Genomic DNA, 18,849 nt, shown 5'->3' with positions numbered 1-18,849 from the left:
GATATAAGAAATCTCTAGTGGGGAGAGCAAATGCTTAATAAGGGACGCAGAGAGGTGTGAGAGGTAAGGGTAATTGCCTTGGTCCCCCAAATCAAGTGTGTACCCTCCAAGGGCCATGTGAGTTTTCCAAGACACAGAGTAACCCAGTGACTATGCACGTAAGCTTGACCTGCTTTGAATTCCAAATTTGACCCTTACCAGCTTGGGGGAGTCCCTTGACTTTTCTAATCCTAAAGTTTTATACCATTAAGTGAGGATAATAAGTGACACCTGGGACTTCCCTGGTGGCGCAGTGGTTAAGAATCTGCCTGCCAATGCCAGGGACACGGGTTCGAGCCCTGGTCTGGGAAGATCCCACATGCTGCGGAGCCGCTAAGCCCACGTGCCACAACTACTGAGCCCACGTGCCACAACTACTTAAGCCCACGCACCTAGAGCCCATGCTCTGCAACAAAGAGAAGCCATCACAATGAGAAGCCCACGCACCGCAACGAAGAGTAGCCCCTGCTCGCTGCAACCAGAGAAAGCCTGCGCGCAGCAACAAAGACCCAACACAGCCAAAAATAAATAAATGAATAAGTTTTTTTTTTTTAAAGTGACACCTATCTGGTAAGGATGTTTTGAGGGCTTTTAGGATAATAATAGTTGCTATTATAATAATAATGCTATTATATGATTTAGTATATTAACATAACTATGTTACATTATTATACAACTTAATAATAAGGAAAAATCCTCTGATCGAGCTGCTCCTGGGCACAGCAAATGGGGGAAATTTCCTCTGGCAGGCATGACAGCTTTGGGAGGAAGGGAAGGAAGTAGCTTAAAGGATAAAACACAATTAGTATTAACATATGAAAAATAATTAATGCCCCCAGGGAAACCTTCTTGTCTCCTGTGCTTGCTATTTTGTGACCACACATTGACTACTGCCAGGATGTTTATGCTTTGCGTTTTTCGCTGGTCAAGGTCATCCTTGATACTGTTTTCAGAGAGATTTCATCTGACACACAGGTAGTCCCTAAAAGCTGAAACAGACTTTGACTACCTATTTAAGCACTTATATTGGTGAAAAAAAAAAAAAAAACAACCCACCACGAACTAAGAAGTTAAAGGCCAAACTAGGAAAACATACCTACAGTATATGGACAAAGAGTGAGGATCTTTAATATATAAAGAGCCTATGCCAAATCAATATGAACAAATTAACATCCTCATAGGAAGAAAGGACAATAGGAATATAAATGAGGAATATAAATGACTGATTTTAAAAACGGTAGAAAAAATGTTCAAAGTCATTAACAATCAATAAATATAAGTTTTTTCAATTTCAACTGGTGTAAGTTTTCTGGAAGGCAATTTGGCACAGAGTATCACAAAAACTTAAAAATGTGTATTCCCTTTTGCCAAATGATTCTACTTTTGGGAATTTACCTTAAGGAAATCATAGCTATATGCATGTATGTTTATCTTCAAGGATGTTCATTAAAATGTTATTTATGATAAAAATTATAAAGGCTCTGAGAACATCAGAGAAATGGTTGCATAAATTATAGACCATCCAGAAAAGGAAATACCGGACAGTTGTTACAAATTATGTTGAAGATGAATAGTAAATTACAAAATATTTATAATATATCAAGTAAAAAAAGAAAAAGTTTATAAAATAATATGTAGCATATGATCCCAGTTTGGTTACAAAGCTATAGGTATTTATGGGAAAAAGATTGAAAGGAAATATATCAAAATGGTAACGTGGCTATATCAGGGGAATTTTTATTTCATTCTTTTTTTGTACTTTGTTCCAGATGTTTTACAATGGACACGCATTGCTCTTCTAATCAGGAAAAATAATCGTAATTTAAATACAAGATGTACATGTTGGTAAGAAGGCTGCATAGCATGGTTTGCCTTGAGGCTCTGTACACCCTAGGAATGGCCCTGCTGACTAAAATAACATGTTAGGGAGGAGAATTTTCAGGGTGTTGCAAAGAATGTTCAAGGCAGGGAGAGGCAGGGAAGCAAGGAGGGCAGCTGCAAGGTTACTGCCCTTTTCCAGGCATGAGGGCAAGTGTCTCATCCAGGACCAGATGTCAAGTCAGTCTCCTCTCCCAGCTTCCCGTTCTTGCCTGTCCTGGATCCAGTTCTGGGGAGAAGACTCCAGAAGATGAGGTCAGAGTTGCCCACTAGCCCCAAGCCCCTGTTGTTCTGTTCTAGCTTGGGTTAGGGTAGAAGGAAAAGGGCTGCCTAGCAAGCAGTCTGCTCTTCAGAAGTATCCCCTCGCCCTGTCAAAAAGTTGGGGACACTCTTTTTACCCAGAGGTGACAGCTGCAACAAAAGTGTTTCCTGGCTTGACTGCACCGAGTGGCTTTTGTCCTCCATCTGCTCTTCTGGTTGGGTTCTAAGCCCTCTTTGACCCATTTCTTCCTCCACATGCCCTGTGGAGGCTGGAGTGGCATCCCAGGCTAGAACAGTTTCCTCTTTCCTTACAAGCAGAACTAATCTTTGGATTCTGCCTGGGGCAGATGTAGCCCCAGAAATGCCTGAGGCTGCCTTGCTGGAGTAGCCAGCGTGGCACAGCCCAAATATGTGAGCTCAGAAACCGAGGCATGTCCTCTGAACCACAGCATACCTGGGAGGCAGGTGTGCAAAGAGTAAGACTGTGCACCTTTAGTGCTCACTTGGATGTGCCTGGGCCCCCATGAGCACATCACATTTCCTCTGTCTTTGCCTGGGGGAGTTTCCATATGCTCTAACCCTCTCTCCCTCTATCCCTCTCTGAGAAGACTGAGTTGACACAGGGGGCTGGAAGAAGAGATCTTTGTGTGCTGGGGATTCTTCGGGTAGGCTGGAGAGCCACCCTGGCTTCATGCCATAGGATGGCTTTGTTGGCCATACACTATAGATTAATTCACGTTCCTTTTAAATCCTGGGATCCCAAAACATCTCAAGTCTCTCATTCATGTTTTTTTTTTCTTAACAGTGATATTGAGACATAATTCACATACCATACAATTTACCTAAAGTATACAATTCAGTGGTTTTTAGTTTATTTATAGAGTTACACAGTCATCACCAGAATCAATCGTATCCCCGCAAATCACATCTCTGTACCCATTAGCATTTCTACCTATTCCTTCCAGCTTCTTCCACCCCAACCCTAGGCAACCCCTAATCTGTTCTCTGTCTCTATGGATTTGCCTATTCTGGACATTTCATATGAACGGAATCATACAATTTTTGCTCTTTCATGACTGGTTTCTTTCACTTAGCATAATGTTTTCAGGGTTTATCCATGTTGTATTCATAGCATGTATCGGTACTTCATTTGTTTTTGTGGCTGAATAATATTCCATTGTGTGAATATACCACATTTTGCTTATCCAGTCATTGATGGGCATGGAGGTTGTTTCCACTTTTTGTGTATTATAAAGAATGGGGACTTCCCTGGCAGGCCAGTGGTTAAGACTCGGCGCTTCCGCTGCAGGGGGTGTGGGTTCAATCCCTGGTCGGGGAACTGAGATCCTGCATGCCACAAGGTACAGCCAAAAAAACAAAAAAACAAAAAACACTGCTATAAACATTCATGTACACATGGGCATATATTTTCATCCCTCTTGGGTATATATATACCTAGGAGTGAAATTTCTGGGTCATATGGTAGCTCTGTGTTTAATTGAGGAACTGCCAGTGTTTTCCAAAGTGGCTGTGCACCATTTTACATTCCTACCAGTAGTGTAGGAGGGTTCTGATTGCTCTGTATCAGCACCAACATTTGTTATTACGTGTTGTGTTTTTTTTATTATTATTATTATAACCACCCTAGGAGGTGTGAAGCGGTATCTCATTGTAGTTTTAATTTGCATTTCCCTATGATTAATGATACTGAGTATCTTTTCATACGGTTATTGGCCATTTGTACGTCTTCTCTGGAGAAATGTCTATTCATATATGTCTGTTTGCCCATTTTTTAAAATAAATTTATTTATTATTTTTTTGGCTGCGTTGGGTCTTCACAGCTGCGCGCAGGCTTTCTCTAGTTGCGGCGAGCGGGGGCTACTCTTTGTTATGGTGCGCGGGCTTCTCATTGCGGTGGCTTCTCTTGTTGCGGAGCACGGGCTCTAGGCGCGCGGGCTTCAGTAGCTGTAGCACGCAGGTTTCAGTAGTTGTGGCACGTGGGTTTCAGTAGTTGTGGCTCGCGGGCTCTAGAGCGCAGGCTCAGTAGTTGTGGTGCACAAACTTAGTTGCTCCGCGACATGTGGGATCTTCCTGGACCAGGGCTCCAACCCGTGTCCCCGGCATTGGCAGGCGGATTCTTAACCGCTGTGCCACCAGGGAAGCCCTATTTTGCCCATTTTAAAAATGGTTATATATGGTTTTTTTTTACTGAGTTGTAGGAGTTCTTTATATACTGCAGGTACAGGTGCCCGATCAGATAGATGATTTGTACAAATTTTCTCTCTTCTGTGCCTCTGTTCGTTTTCTTGATGGTGTCTTTGAAGCACATTTTAAATTTTGATGATGCCCCTCCTCCATTTTTCATTGTGGTCAGAACAGGCAGAAATGATGAGGGGCAGGTAAATAAACACATTCAAACCGCCTCCGTTCAGCGACAGCAGACTAGCTTGCGGGCAGCCATCACGTGGTCCGTGTTTGATAAAACCCCAAAATGATTCCAGACGAAGGGGGAGGGGAACATATATTAGGTCCATAGAAACACCTGAGTTCAGTGGAACAGGTTGGCAGATCCAGGGAGCGATTCTCAATGCCAGGGACCTTGTGGGTGTGGCTGGGAAACCTTCAGCACACGGTACGAGCGCCCCTGAGGTTAGCGAGAACGCCCAGGACTGCCGTTTGAGGAGGACGCACTTTGCCCCATGTCTGTTTGGATCCATGACCGAGTTGCCATGTTATGCCACGTCTGGATTTGTATGGAATCACTGGGGGTTTTAGTTTCACAGTCGTGTTGGACGGGCCCAGAGCAAGCTGCTGTGAGACGGGAAGAGCGGCCTTACCGGGAAGAGAGCCTGAGCCTCTCTTGCCGTTCGTTACCCTTTCCAGATGGAAAAGGGGAGGGCCCTCCTTGGACCTAGAAATTCAGACACAGGACTTCCGGGCCAGCCCCCTCGTCCGCCCTGGGGGCTGTAGAATTCTGATTGGCACCTTCCAGAGACCTACTCTTCTCAGCAAGAAAAGCAGCCTTTGCTGACATCTGGTCCTTTTGGGACACGGATATTTTTATTTATAAAATGATCTCATCCTCAAATAGATTCTTACTCCTAACAGGCTTGCTCCCTTTGAGGGTTGCCTCAGGCTCCCAGCTGTGCTTGCTGGCATCTTCTTGTAACCCTGCAAAGGCGGAAGGACCTGGCCTGTGCCGGAGAAGAGAGGAGAGATGCTTGCCAACCAGGAAGTCTACCAGCTCTGTCTTCATGTGCAGAGTCTGAGTTCTGTATTACTCTCCTCCCTTCCTTTATCAACCTCAGTCTGGGAAGAAAAAACTTTCAGTTAGCTGCGACGACCCCTGGACCGATGCCCCCGTGAATTACACAGGGAGGAGAGCAGATAAGAAATGGTGCCTGAGGATGCCATGATTCTTTCTTCCCCTCCTCCTTCATCCGTCCCCTGTCTGTTCTCTCAGCAGAAGTCTCCCTTGCTTCTTATCTTTCAGCTGCCCAACATGTTTGGTGACCTTCGGTCCACGTTTATTGCCTTGATGATTGGATCCTATGCCTCCTCAGCAGTCACCTTCCCAGGAGTCAAGGTGAGCGTGTGTACTAGTGTCTGAGCAGAGGCCTCTTTTAAGACTCCTTCAGCGCTCCCAGAAGAGGGAAGTCATTGTGGGTGCTTGGGCCCCCCTTCCCCCAAGCCCCATCTTGGGGGAGGATGCACCTGGGCACCATGGAGGTAAGAAAAGAAACATGGGGCTTCCCTGGTGGCGCAGTGGTTGAGAGTCCGCCTGCCGATGCAGGGGACACGGGTTCATGCCCCGATCTGGGAAGATCCCACGTGCCGCGGAGCGGCTGGGCCTGTGAGCCATGGCCGCTGAGCCTGCGCATCCAGAGCCTGTGCTCTGCAACGGGAGAGGCCACAACAGTGAGAGGCCCGCGTACCGCAAAAAAAAAAAAAAAAAAAAAAGAAAAGAAAACTGCTGTGTGGGGGGGGCGGGGGGGGTTGGGAAATGCAAGCATATCACTGCAAGGTGTGACTGAAGGCTGCCTTTGCGTTTCAGGCCTGGGGACAGAAAGGGGGTGAGTGTTTGTCCCCAGTCCTGAGTCTAACTCTAGTCCCCCCACCCCCAGGTCTGTTGTTGTTGGGCTGTATTGCTCCCCACTGCCAGAACGCTGCTCTCAGCCAAGTTGGTTCAGCTGTTTCCCTCCCAGGCAGGATTCTGAGCCCGTGGAAGTCACACAGGGTCAGGATGGAGCAAACACCTCACTGTTCATCAGTCCCAGTTCCTGCTCCAAATCCTGTTGCTCCTGAAAGGGCTTCAGAAGGGGCTTCTCCCTTCTGTGGCACCAGCACCAAATAAATCCCCTTTCCTGAGAGGTCCAAGGGGGAGAGGCCATAGGGCAAGAGGAGGAGGAGTCACAGAAGGCGTGGGCCAGGGGCTTCCCTAGGGGTCCAGTGGTAAAGACTCCACGCTTCCACTGCTGGGGGCACGGGTTCGATCCCTGGTTGGGTAACTAAGATCCTGCATGCCACACAGCACGGCCAAAAAACAAAACAAAAAGACATGGGCCGGCCACCTGGACTTCGAGGTGCTTGGAGGGGCTGGGGCCAGACGTCTGTGGATTTTAGGGATCCTCGAGTTCCTGGAGTACAGAGGAGCCTACAAGTTCCCCTTCCTCCTCTTCTCCGTGTCTAACTGCTGGTCCCCTCCCTGGGTAGCTGGGCTGCTGTCTGCCGCTACCCTGGGGACTCTTGTGCTGGAAATCAATGGCAATAATGACATTAACAGGCTTGCAGGCTTCTCACCTGTCAGGCCCTGTCCTGAGCCCTCTACCCGCTTGACCCCCACCTTGACACCATGAGGGTACATGCCAGTGTCACACCCATTTCACAGAGGAGCAAAGCGAGACTTCCAACTGTTCATTCCTTGAGTATTTTTTTGGCACCTACCGTGTGTATGCTTCAGGGTACTAGAGAAACATCAGTGGACAAGGCTGGAGGCTCCTCTCAGGGAGCTGGCCTAGTAACAGATGAGGAAATAAATCAAGAAGTCAAAAACCTCAGCCAGGGCTGTTCACTGTGAGCCAGTGATGTGACAGTGATGGGTGGTCTGGGAGGGCCTTTCCAAGGAGATGACATTTGGTCCAGGGCGAGCTAAGATTATTGGAATGCAGGTGCCTGACGACCAAACACCCAGGCTGATGGGGCCATGCCTCCCCTCGCAGCTGAGCGCAGGGAGAGCAGGACTGCTGGGTGCCCCTACCCGCTGCCCGCTCCGGCTTCCCTCTGCTAACTCTGCCCGCCGCCCTGCCCTGACTCCAACCGCTACCCCGTTGTGCCTCTCAGGTCATCTACGACTTCGGTGCCTCCTTCATCGTCATGCTCGTGGTCTGGGCCGGCTGCTCCGGGCTGGTTTTCCTCAACTGCTTCTTTAACTGGCCCCTGGAGCCCTTCCCGGGCCCAGAGGACATGGACTACACGTAAGTGGACGTGCGGTCTGCTCCCACCCCTACGCCGGCGAGGGGCCCTGGCAGCGCGACAGACACTCTCCTGTGGCCTCTAGGGTGAAGATCAAGTTCAGCTGGCTGGGCTTCGACCACAAGATCACTGGGAAGCAGTTCTACAAGCAGGTGACCACGGTCGGGCGCCGCCTCAGCGTGGGCAGCTCCATGCGGAGCGCCAAGGAACAGGCGGCACTGCAGGAGGGCCACAAGCTGTGCCTGTCCACCGTCGACCTGGAGGTCAAGTGCCAGCCCGATGCCGCAGGTACCCGCGTGCGGCCCCCACCTCCCAAGCCTGCCTGAGCCGTCAGCAGGGGCTCCTGAACCCGCACCCCAGCAACAAGGAGGGGGAGGCTGGTCCAGATGTGGAAGCTGCAGCCCCCTCGGGGGGACCAGCTCCCGCTGAGGGCTTTGTGGGTACCATCTCCCTTAATCCCCATTTCATCCCCAAAGAGCCGGTGGCACCATCCAGCCTGCCGTACAGACGAAGGGTCAGCGAGCGTGAGGGACTCACCCAGCTTGTTTCGTACGGCTGGGTGACCTAACTCCTGCGTCCAGCCGTCCACCTCATCCAGCGTGATTTGGTCGGCAAAGCAGGGCTCTCAGCCCCACGCGCCCAGCCCCTGGGTGGCGGGTGGGCCGTGGCCACGGCGGTACCGCCCGGTTCTCCCTGAGCACCCTCTTCTCCCCGTAGCGGCCCCGTCGTTCATGCAGAGCGTGTTCAGCCCCATCCTGCTGCTCAGCCTGGTCACCATGTGCGTCACTCAGCTGCGCCTCATCTTCTACATGGGTGCCATGAACAACATCCTCCAGTTCCTGGTCAGCGGCGACCAGGACGCAGGTAGGTGGCCTCCAGGCCCCGGGGCGCAGCCCATGAGCGGTGGCCACTCCTGCCCGCCTGAGGTTCAGCCCACTGCCCGGCTGGGCTGGACCAGCAGGGCCGTGAGATGGCAGAATCCAAGGGCCTGATTGTGTGTCAGAGCCATTTCATCACAGCCGGGCCCAACTGTCCTTTCATGTCCCCGTCGGAGTTTCCCGGTTTAGGAGGGAGGAGAGGACTAAAATAACTACGTGTGTTTGGGGTGTGGGGATGTGTTTTTTGTTGCCTGAGGGGGACGGTTGACGTGTGTGTTCGTAAATGAAAACACGGCACAGAACACGGTACTCCACCTGAGAGCCTGTTGAAAGGCTATCAGTCAAACCCAACGCCAAGAATTCTCCAGGAAACTGCAGGGGTGCCGCGTGGAGAGGCTGGGGGCCGAGATGGGGGCTGGGCTACTGCGGCTGGAGACTGGGGCTCCTGGGCCTGCACAGGATCTGTGCCCTGAACTGGGAAGCAGAGCCAGGTGGAGCCTTCCTCGTGGGTAATCCAGTCCAGGCTTGTTACTTCTGGTAAACAGAACTGATAACCCACGGGCCACTTTTCCAAGAGAACACACAAGCTGATTAGAGGTTTTGATTCTACAAAGAAAGTCATTACTTCCTCAGGGCCTGAGCTGAGTCAGCTTTAGTTATCCCTAAGCGGGACAAACACATCTGGTAAATCCTTTTTATTGGCTGTCTCATTAGTGTGCAACATTTGGGTTGGTTCCCCCCCCCCCCGTCCCCGCCCCCCCCCCCCCCCCCCCCGCCCCCGGGAAGATCTGCCCGGCACTGTACATTCTTAAAGAGGATGAGAAACCTGGCCTTAGCAAAAGGGGAAGGTAACAAAGAGGCACAGATAATGCAGGTGCTACTCCAAAAATGGGTGTTCGGACGTGAAGCAATGTGGGAAAATCCTATCACGTGCCCTCGCAAAAATTTGTAGCAAACGCAAAGATAGGAAGAAAAAGAACCTGTTTAGCTTTGTTTCGTCCAATGATATCCCCCTATATTTCTACCCCAGGAACCCTTTTATTATGTAACATTCATTAAAATCTGTGTGCCACACTTTGGGGAGAGATGACCTAGCGTGTCTATTTGCCCTCTATTGTAAACCCTGAGGCCCAGACAGGTGGAGACTCTGACGGGTACAGAGAAGGGCCCTCACTGGCCCTTGGAAGGCAAATCTCCCTGCCGCTGAGTCATGGCCTTTTACTCTCTGAGAACTCTTGCTGCTCAAGAGGCATTTTTTCCATCTGTTTCCCGCATTCAAAAAGTCAATTTCAAGAAGTAGAGGAAGTTGGGCCAGGAATTCGGTCTGCAGCTGACAGGGCATTGGTTTTCCCCATCCTGCTCCTCTGAGCAGTTGTGCCTGACATCACACACACACACACACACACACACACACACACACACACACGCACACACACATGTCTGGCTATCAGGGTCAGGGGGCCAGTAGGTGGACGGGAGACCAGCGCTGGTTAGTGAGATACTTGGGCTGGGTGTGGGGTAGATTCTTTGCCCTCTGAGGGAACAAGGGCAATGAGGCCCAGGTTCTGCCAGGTCTTCTGCACCCACACCGCTTCCCCATCACGGTCCCCCGCAAACACCACAGGCCTGATTGACCAGCCCGCTTGTAAGGAGGCACCAGCTGCACACGAGTGAGGCCCCAGCCGGCAGGAAAACGTCCGCAGACACCCGCGCTGGGCACTCTTGAGAGTCGGGGCTTGGTGGGAAATGGCATGTGAGCTGGGCCCAGAGCTAGCCTGCCTCCATGCTCCATCCCCCTGTAATAACCTGAGACATTTCTGCTGCTGACCTCACTCCTCTCTGCTTTTTCACTTTTGCTTTCTTGATGCAGTGATGGCTACCGGTAAGCCAGTGGGGGCGGGGGACGGGGGATTGTCAGGGAACACATGACATCCTCTCCTAGCCGGTCTCTGTTCAACTGAGAAACACCTCTCCTTGAACTCCAGACATCCCTCTGGGCCAGACCTGTGTTTGGGGGTGGGGCGGTCAACATTCAGCTTCTGTGAGAAATCCCATCATAATTTTAAGGCTCTTTGAAGATTGAAGCCCTTACGTCAGTGCCCTTGTGAGTGGTGCCTTCCTGGTATATTTCTAGAGGCAGAAAACTGACGGCCAGTCACACACAAAACCTCAGTCCCAGGCATTGGTAATTTTGTGGTTCCCAAAGTCAGAGAGACTTCCTGGAGCTTCTGGGGAAGTCACTGTGACATACTGCATTTCGTTAGCCGTTTCTTGGAAATAGGCGAGGACTTTGGAGAAAAGAAAAGGGTGGCTTTGATTTCAGAGGTTAAGGTCTCCAGGCTCCCCTCATGACCCACAGTGACAAGGGGGCGGTTCTGGAGAAGATCCCAGAAGGGCTTGTGGGGTCACAGACTCTGCCCAGCGCCCACCCCAGGCCTCTGCCGGCAGCCCCCGTGACCCAGCCCGTCTTTATCCTCAGTGGGCCTCTACACCTCCATCTTCGGTGTGCTCCAGCTGCTCTGCCTGCTGACAGCCCCCGTCATTGGCTACATCATGGACTGGAGGCTGAAGGAGTGTGAAGATGCCCCTGAGGAGCCCGAGGAGAAAGACGCCAACCAGTGCGTAGGCGGAGCTCGTGCCCCGGGCCCCAGCCCCCAGAGGGAGAAGCCCACTGGTCAGGTGTTAGGCAGCATCAGGGTGGGTGGGTTAGATTTTAAAGTCAGCAGGAGAGGCGAAAGAGGGCTGTGCTCAAAGCTGCTCTTGCCCGCCCTCAGCTCAGCACACGTTTTGGTCTGTTGCTTCTGTAAGGAAAGTCTTTTGTATGCAAAAGTTGGGGAGGCACGGAGCTCGAAGAGAGGAGGAGAGAAGCCAGAGGAAGGTCTGTGCAGACAGCTATCAAACATCCTGCTTTTAGGGCTGCTCTCCTGTCCTTAGCCCAAGTAGTACACCGGCAGACATCCTCAGAGTGGTCCTGTTTGCCTGCAAGGTCTGCTCCACTGGGTGTGAGTAGTAAACGGCTATAACCTTAATATATGTCAATAGATCTGTTCATGACTGTGAGAATTAAGCAAGGGACCTACTTTACAGAAGGGTTGGGCTCTAAGATCAGAGGATGAGTTAAATGCTGTCTTCTCTGACTCCACCTTAGTACCATAAGCTCCTCTTTACTGTATCAGGCCCTGTGCCAAGCCCTTAATGCACAACACCTCAGGTAAGCCTCCCAGCACCTCGATGAGTTAGACCCATTTTGCAGATGAGGGGACTGAAGCTAGATGTCCGAGTGGCTTGCCTGAGGTCACATAGGGAGAGAGTGGTGGGTCTGGGCCTCCCTGCGCATCTCTGAGCCCTTGGATGTCATACAGTTGTCCGTGGGGTATCTTTGTGGGTGTTGAGGCTGGAATCAGTCATAGTGAATTCACAGGGAAATAATTACAGAGAATGCTCTGTTATGTAGGTCAGGTCCTACAGCCAGAAGGCTGTTGGTGCCCATTCCAGTTCCATCTGCCGCATATTCGTTTCTCCTTCACCCCTTCCTGCCGCCCAAGGAGAAACCCACTCACTCCCTTTCTTGGCTTATTGTCTGGCTTAGTGTCAGCTCCCTGCAGGATTCAGGTGAAGTTGGAGCCAGTAGTGAAGGAGGCTTTGCCACATCCTGACCGGGGTGCACTCTCCTTCTCCCTCCCCATCATCGGGCCTCAGTCTTCGCCGAAGCAGCGCAGGGCGTTGACGCCCATCTCCTCGTGCCTTCTCGCGTCCGACCTCTCCACTGAGGTTGACACTCCGCACTCAGTCCAGGGGGTGCAGTGGGGAGTGTCCCTCGTGCTGGTCTAGCCCCCACAGTCCCTAGCACATGCTTGCGGGTGGTCTCTGAGTCTTGCGCTGTCCACAAGCCGTGACTCCCGGGACCTGGCTTCCTGGGAGAGCCCATCCTCCAGGGAGCCCCCAGCTCCGGTGTGTGCTCTGCGTTTCCACAGAGGTGAGAAGAAGAAGAAGCGGGACCGGCAGATCCAGAAGATCACCAACGCCATGCGGGCCTTCGCCTTCACAAACCTGCTGCTCGTGGGCTTTGGGGTGACTTGCCTCATTCCCAACCTGCCTCTACAGGTGGGTATGGGGAGAGGGAGAAGCCAGGTGGGGGATGGGGTGATGAGACTGAAAGGTGCATGATGTCTCATGGGGGAGAGAACAGTGCTCGCTCAGCAAAGAGAACAGTGACTTTTCATTTGTCTAATTCAACCAACCAACCTATCAACCGGCCCGCTGTGATTTACCAAAGGGCCCCCTACCTGCCAGGCTCTGTACGTGCGTGATGCTGGGAGCAAGGTGTAAATGAAACGCAGATTGCCTTTCACAGAAGACTCTTGTCTGCGAAAGTGCATCATTCTTCTCCGTCTTAGGCATCTTGCATACCACGAGTACCGTCATCTTACCATTTCTGGAACCATGTGGTGTAGTTGTGTGGTTGCTTGTTTTGCATGCGCTCAAACAGCTGAAGTCTGATGTCCAAAGAACTCTGGCTAGTCTGTGGCGTTGGTGGGAACGTCTGCTCCTCCAGTACAGGGGAGCAAGACCGACGATCCCTTGGCATCTGGGTTCAAAAGTTTAATTCCTTCTCACAAGATTTCCAGTGCCTCTGGAACCTGACTTTTGGCAGAGAGTTTGAGAAAGGTAGATTTTGTTACCTGCCTGGCTCCACCCTTAGGTCCACAGAAGTGTTCTAGTTCTAATCCCCAAATGTATGAACTTGGAAGGGACAAAAGGGATGGCGTTGCTTCCAGATGGGTGTGACCCAAGTCCAGATGGTATCTTGGACCAGGTCCAGGAGGAAAGCAAGAGTCCCTTTCTACAAGTGGCCGCACGTAGAAGTTCATTGAACATCCAGGTGTGCACCACCCACAGGTGCTACCATGTGTTTGTGCCGACACCGCGTGCAGCCAGAGTAAACCATGGGAGGCTCTACCGGTCCCAGATGGGAGTATTGCTGCATCCCTGGTGCCCTCCCGGCCTCCTGGTGGTGGCCCTCTCCGCAAGACCGGCAGACCCTTGCCCTGACCACCCTTGTCCAGTCGCGGGGCAATGCTCAGTGAGGACAGTCATCTGCTTTGTGTTTTATCCAGTTCTTATCGAAAGGCAAGTTGTGAAAAGGCAGCAAGGCATTTGGAGCGGAAAGCGGAGCCTGCCGAGGGATGGGTGCACGTTCAGGCACAGACCTTTCGCAGCACGGCAGAGAGCAGCCCTCGCCACCTCCACTGCCCACATTCCCGGAAACGGGTCTTGGCTGTTGAGCCCGATGGCAGGGCTGTGTGCAAAGAGCAAACAAAGGGTCCTGGGAGCAAAGGAGACAGCTCGTGGCTCTAAGGAATCGTTAACAAGTGCTTGCTAAGCTTGCCAAGCTTGCCAGCAGTGACCTTTCCTCGGGAAAGCAGAGCTAGAGGGGAAAGGGACAGCCATCTACCAGTAGGGCCTGGGTGGCCAGGCAGGGAGACCTGGGCACAGTCCTCAGGTCCGCGAAGGCAGGAGTGGTGATTAGTGACCTCCTGCTTAGTGCTATGTCCATACGTACACTTAAAAGCAGACTCTAGACGGGGGCGGGATGGGGGGAGCCCTGGGTTTTAGCGTTTGCCAATTTCCGCGGTGCAAGTGCTCTCGTCGTGGCTGACATCAGCCAATACGGTGTCGCTAACTGTGGAGTTGGAAAGAGACACAGTAACACACCATCATACGATATTTACAGTAGAGCAAAAAACCTTAAGAGCGGGAATTCCCTGGTGGTCCAGCGGTCAGGACTCCGCGCTTTCGCTGCTGAGGGCGCAAGCTCAATCCCCGGTTGATCCTGCAAGCTGTGCGGTGCAGCCAAAACTAAAAAAATTTTTGAAAAAACAAAAAAACCTTAAGAGCACGGCTAATGGTAAAACAGAATAAAATAATTAGGATGTGCTGGGTTTTGAGTATTCGTTAACTTTGTTTTCAACGTACAGTTGACCCCTGAACAACACAAGTTTTAATTGCGTGGGTCCACTCATACTCAGGTGGTTTTCAGTGGTAAATACTAAGTACCACGTGACCCGTGGGTGGTTGGATCCGAGGATACAGAACTGTGGATACAGAGGGCCGACTCTAAGTTATATGTGGATCGTTGGCTGCGCGGAGGGTCGGCACCCTAGCCCCTGTGGTGTTTAAGGGTCAACTGTAATTTGTTGAATTGTACATTTATTACAGTTGAACTGTTAGTAGTGACTGTGTTTAACTTAAAATCGGCTCAAAATTCTTGGCAGTTCAGGAGTTGGCCCTGGAAAGCTGGCACAAGCTGACTCCAGGGCGCCAGTACTCCCACCGCTCAGGACCCCAGGAGCTGTGGGGCAAGGGGACAAGGTGAGGCCCTCCATGTCTCTTGCTCAACTCTGCTCTCCCTCCCTCAGATCCTCTCCTTCATCCTGCACACGATCGTGCGAGGATTCATCCACTCTGCCGTCGGGGGCCTCTATGCCGCTGTGTAAGTCCTGGGAGCTGTGGGTGGCCTGGTGGCCGAGGGTAAGGGAATGACCTGAGGGAGGTTCCTGGTGGGACTGAGGGCCTGAAGGGGGCCGTCTTGCTCACTTGGGGCTCATCCTCTGGCCTTAGGTACCAGGGCTTCTGTCGGGTGTGTCAGGGGAAGGCCATACCTGGCAGGAGCGGGTCAGTGGGCAGACAGTTGGGTGCCCACAAGCCTTGGCATTTAACACGAAGTCAGTTGCCCCAGCCAAGGTGCCGCTCGTCGTTGCCTCGGGGACTGCTGCGCACTCGGGTTCTGAGGCTGCCTCTGGCTGCTCATGGGAAGGGCAGGGGGGTGGGCTCTAGCTGCCCACAGCTCAACGGTGACCTTCAAGTGGGCTTGAGCGGCAGCAGTGGCGTGAATAACTGAGCCCAGGATGTGCCTGACAGATCCCACCCAGGGCCTCAAAGGGCTGGTTCTGTCCACAGCCTTCTTAGGCCTCAGCTAAAATGAAACCTGCCTCCTTTTCCAAGAGGCCACACATGCCTAAGGAACCATAGTTGTTCCTTCTCCTTGGGCCGGGCCTTGGCTCACACACTGGAACCCAAACACCATCCACTGTCTCCCTCTGACCAAAGACTAGCCCGTTCCTCCAGCCGTTCCTTGCTAGGAGTCCCTTCTCACCTCTGGGGCCACGATACCTGACGTGGCCCCAGAATTCTGGCAAAATCTGGCTAAGATTTTGCCAGAACTCTCTCCCTCTCTCAACAGTATCCCATGGGGGTCATTCCAGGTCTGCCTGTTCCACCCCCACCTACCCCCCAGGCCTGGAGGAAGTTGTGGCTGCCCTGGCAGAGTCTGAGGGACTCGTCCGAGGGCTGTGATGCTATGTTTCCGTGATTACACAACGCTCCTCTGGTGGAGGGTGCCGCCAAGCCAGGCCCAGCCTCCAACCTGCTCCCTGGGCCTGGCTCACAAGCTGCAGACTCCTGCTGGCACCACATTTTCCGCTTGGCTTGGCCAGACACCCATGGGCTCCGGGGCCTCATGCTGGTCCAAAAGACAAATTCGCTTTGCAGATCTGCTCAGCAGAAAGCAGTCCAAGGATGGACACCCCATTCCCACCTCTTCTCTGCCACCGGAGGTGCAGCCTGGGGGCACCAGCACCTGGGGCCAGGCTGCGAAGGAGCATGTGGGGAGCCGAGCATGGCCCCTGTGGTGACAGGTTCTCTACTGCCCTGGCAGGTACCCCTCCACGCAGTTTGGCAGCCTCACAGGCCTGCAGTCCCTGGTCAGTGCACTCTTCGCGCTCCTGCAGCAGCCCCTGTTTCTGGCTATGATGGGTCCCCTCCAAGGAGACCCTCTGTGGGTAAGAAGGATTGGGGTGCAGGGGGTTATGGGCATCCGCCCCACTCTGCTGATTGGGAGCTGGGAGGCATCACTCGGGGGCTTCTAGAACCCCAGGACAGGCAGTTTGGAACTTTGGTTAGGATCAATTCAGGGACCCCTTGTGAATGGGCAGGAGGGACAAGAAGAGAAGAGTGTCCTTTCTGGACCTGATTTTGGGGTAAATCGAACAAAGTTGCTGTCCCTGCTCCTCCTGCCAAAGGCCCAGATTCTTAACCAGGTGCTGTGAGCTTGTCCCAATCCCGCCCCCCACCCCCCCCAGAGATTCAGATGAGTACAGTATGGTGGCCCGGCCTGTGGACAGCTGGGGAATTCTGTTGCTGGAATGTGGAACGACGGGCCCTCCAACCTCTTGAAACTCCTTGTTTGTTTTTCCTCTCCTCTCCTGTGACCTTCTCCCCATTCCCAAACCTGAGAGCGAGGAAGGGGCTGGAACTGGGCTCTGCAAAGACCACAGCCCCTGCCTGCTCCCTCCCTCCCCCCTGCCCTTGATGGCGACTCTCAACTCTCATCCCTGCCTCCCCAGGTGAATGTGGGGCTGCTTGTCCTGAGCATGCTGGGCTTCTGCCTTCCCCTCTACCTCATCTGCTACCGGCGCCAGCTGGAGAGGCAGCTGCAGCAGAAGAGGGAGGACGACAAGCTTTTCCTCAAGCTCAATGGCTCGTCCAACCGGGAGGCTTTTGTGTAGTGCCCACCACCTCGGAACTGTGGCGTCCCGCCCTTGCTTCAGTGACTCAGCGGTGTCTTCCCCACCCCAGAGGACCTCCACGCACCCCTAGGATCCTGTCCTGCACCATGTTGGAGTCCTCGCTCCCTCCCAGGGCCCTGGTCCTGCTTCGGAGCTCTGCGGTGGAAGGATGGGAGAGGGCCCGGTCAGGCGCTTCTCCTGCTGGAAGCAGAGGCGCTGCGGACTTCGCTCAGCCACCCTCGAGGGGCCCTGGAGCCTTGGGGCTCCATGGTGCCTGCAGGAGCAGACAGGAGGACCCCGGGCAGGCAGGCCCTCTCCCCCCAGTGTGTCGAGATTCCGCCTCTTGCCAAAGCAGAGGAGCCTGCCGTCTACTGCCCACCACCTGCCCCTCGGCTGCATGTCCACCAGCCACGCCTGCTGAGGACAAAGGCTTGCACTGTCTGTACCCGCCTCGCCTGGCCCCTCACCTCCTCCCCCGGCCAGTCTGAGCTGCCTGAGGAAGGAAGGACCCGCTTCCTGTTGTTGGTGCTAACTCCTTTGTGATTCCAGCCCCCTGTGGCCTGTCCTCCTGTTCGAGGCCTGTAGAGAAGGCCCCCTGGCTTAAAGCCTGGGGAGGGGATGGAGGGCTGGATGGTCACATGTGGCTCAGGAGCTGTGGTCAGGGCCGAGCAGCAGTCCCTTCCCTCCTCCCTGAGGGCCTGAGCCGGGGGCATGTCTCCACTGCCACCCTCTGTCCAGTCTGTGACCTGAAGGGAATTAAAGGGGCACCACACACAAACACACTCATGCGCATGTGTGCGCACACAAACACACACACACACACACACACACACACACACACAGCTGTTTTCGTGGGGGTGGAAGTGAAGATGTGGCTGACAGACGTGGAGGTCCAGGCCCAGGTGGGAAGGTGGATTTGTGAGAGACCTAGGGGTGTGTGTGCATGTGGGTTGTGCGCGCGTGTCCTGTGCATGAGAGATGTGTGTGGGATGGGGGTGGGATGTGGGCGCTGGGGGTCTGCCCTGATCCTCCCGGAGACACCGCGGAGCCAGCCAGGCCCGCAGCAAGCCCAGCGCCCGGGAGCCAGCCCCGCTCAGGGTTGGGAGCTTGTCCCAGGCTGCAGGGCCACAGCGCCCCCTGCTGGCAGACTTCCCAAGGGCCCTGGAGCTGTTTATGCGGGCGAGGCCCCGTTTCCTCCGCCAGGCGGGCCTGGCTTGCCAACCCACCCACCTTGACTGCCCTCAGAAATGTGTCTGAGGCTTCCTGGGAGCTCTGAGAGGGGTGGGTTGATTTTTAGGTGAATTGTTTTGGTGGTTGGTTGGTTCTTTTTTTCCCCTTTTAAGTTTTATCAGACTCCTTTTTATAAAGCAATAAATCCATTTTCCTCCTGGTAAGGGATGCCCCTTCTAGCATATCAGTTAATGACTACATGTGCCTGTTTTGAGCTTGAGAAGAAAAGGCAAGACAAGATTTTCTGCCCCAGTCGTACCCAGCGACTCACCGTCTCTCTGGGTGTGATTGCTGTCTCGGGAGGGGCAGTGGGCCAGGAAAAGACCTTCCTCCCCCGCCCCACCCCCAAACAAATGGGGCTTGTGCAGACACCTTAGAAGTGTGGCCATCCCCTCCTCTGCTGCTTATGCCAGCCCGACAGGCTAATCCTGACCCCCTTTCATCCCTGCTCAGACTTCCTGTCACCAGTCAACCATGCTGAGGGTTCCTCCTAAGTTCAGGACACAGGGTGACCCCAGGAGAGC

At 53.2% G+C, this 18,849-nt stretch overlaps 1 protein-coding gene across 2 annotated transcripts in view; it reads left to right on the top strand.

Moving 5' to 3' along the window:
• SLC43A2 (solute carrier family 43 member 2) overlaps positions 1 to 17,095 on the top strand; it is a 36,454-nt gene extending 19,359 nt beyond the window's left edge. Inside the window, exons 5-14 of one of the 2 annotated variants that reach the window (XM_065896748.1) lie at positions 5,672 to 5,764; positions 7,519 to 7,652; positions 7,736 to 7,938; positions 8,368 to 8,514; positions 10,399 to 10,410; positions 11,008 to 11,146; positions 12,503 to 12,632; positions 14,948 to 15,021; positions 16,246 to 16,369; positions 16,934 to 17,095. In XM_065896748.1, the coding sequence (XP_065752820.1) occupies positions 5,672 to 5,764; positions 7,519 to 7,652; positions 7,736 to 7,938; positions 8,368 to 8,514; positions 10,399 to 10,410; positions 11,008 to 11,146; positions 12,503 to 12,632; positions 14,948 to 15,021; positions 16,246 to 16,369; positions 16,934 to 17,095 (1,218 nt within the window). The remainder of the gene's footprint in view (positions 1 to 5,671; positions 5,765 to 7,518; positions 7,653 to 7,735; positions 7,939 to 8,367; positions 8,515 to 10,398; positions 10,411 to 11,007; positions 11,147 to 12,502; positions 12,633 to 14,947; positions 15,022 to 16,245; positions 16,370 to 16,933) is intronic. The other variant, XM_065896749.1, reaches the window with a different exon arrangement.
• The last annotated feature ends 1,754 nt before the right edge of the window (positions 17,096 to 18,849 follow it).

This window comes from Phocoena phocoena, chromosome 19 (assembly GCF_963924675.1).
Source record: "Phocoena phocoena chromosome 19, mPhoPho1.1, whole genome shotgun sequence".
In the NCBI taxonomy this organism is placed as follows: Eukaryota; Metazoa; Chordata; class Mammalia; order Artiodactyla; family Phocoenidae; genus Phocoena; species Phocoena phocoena.
This window is presented reverse-complemented; position numbering and strand designations above follow the sequence as displayed.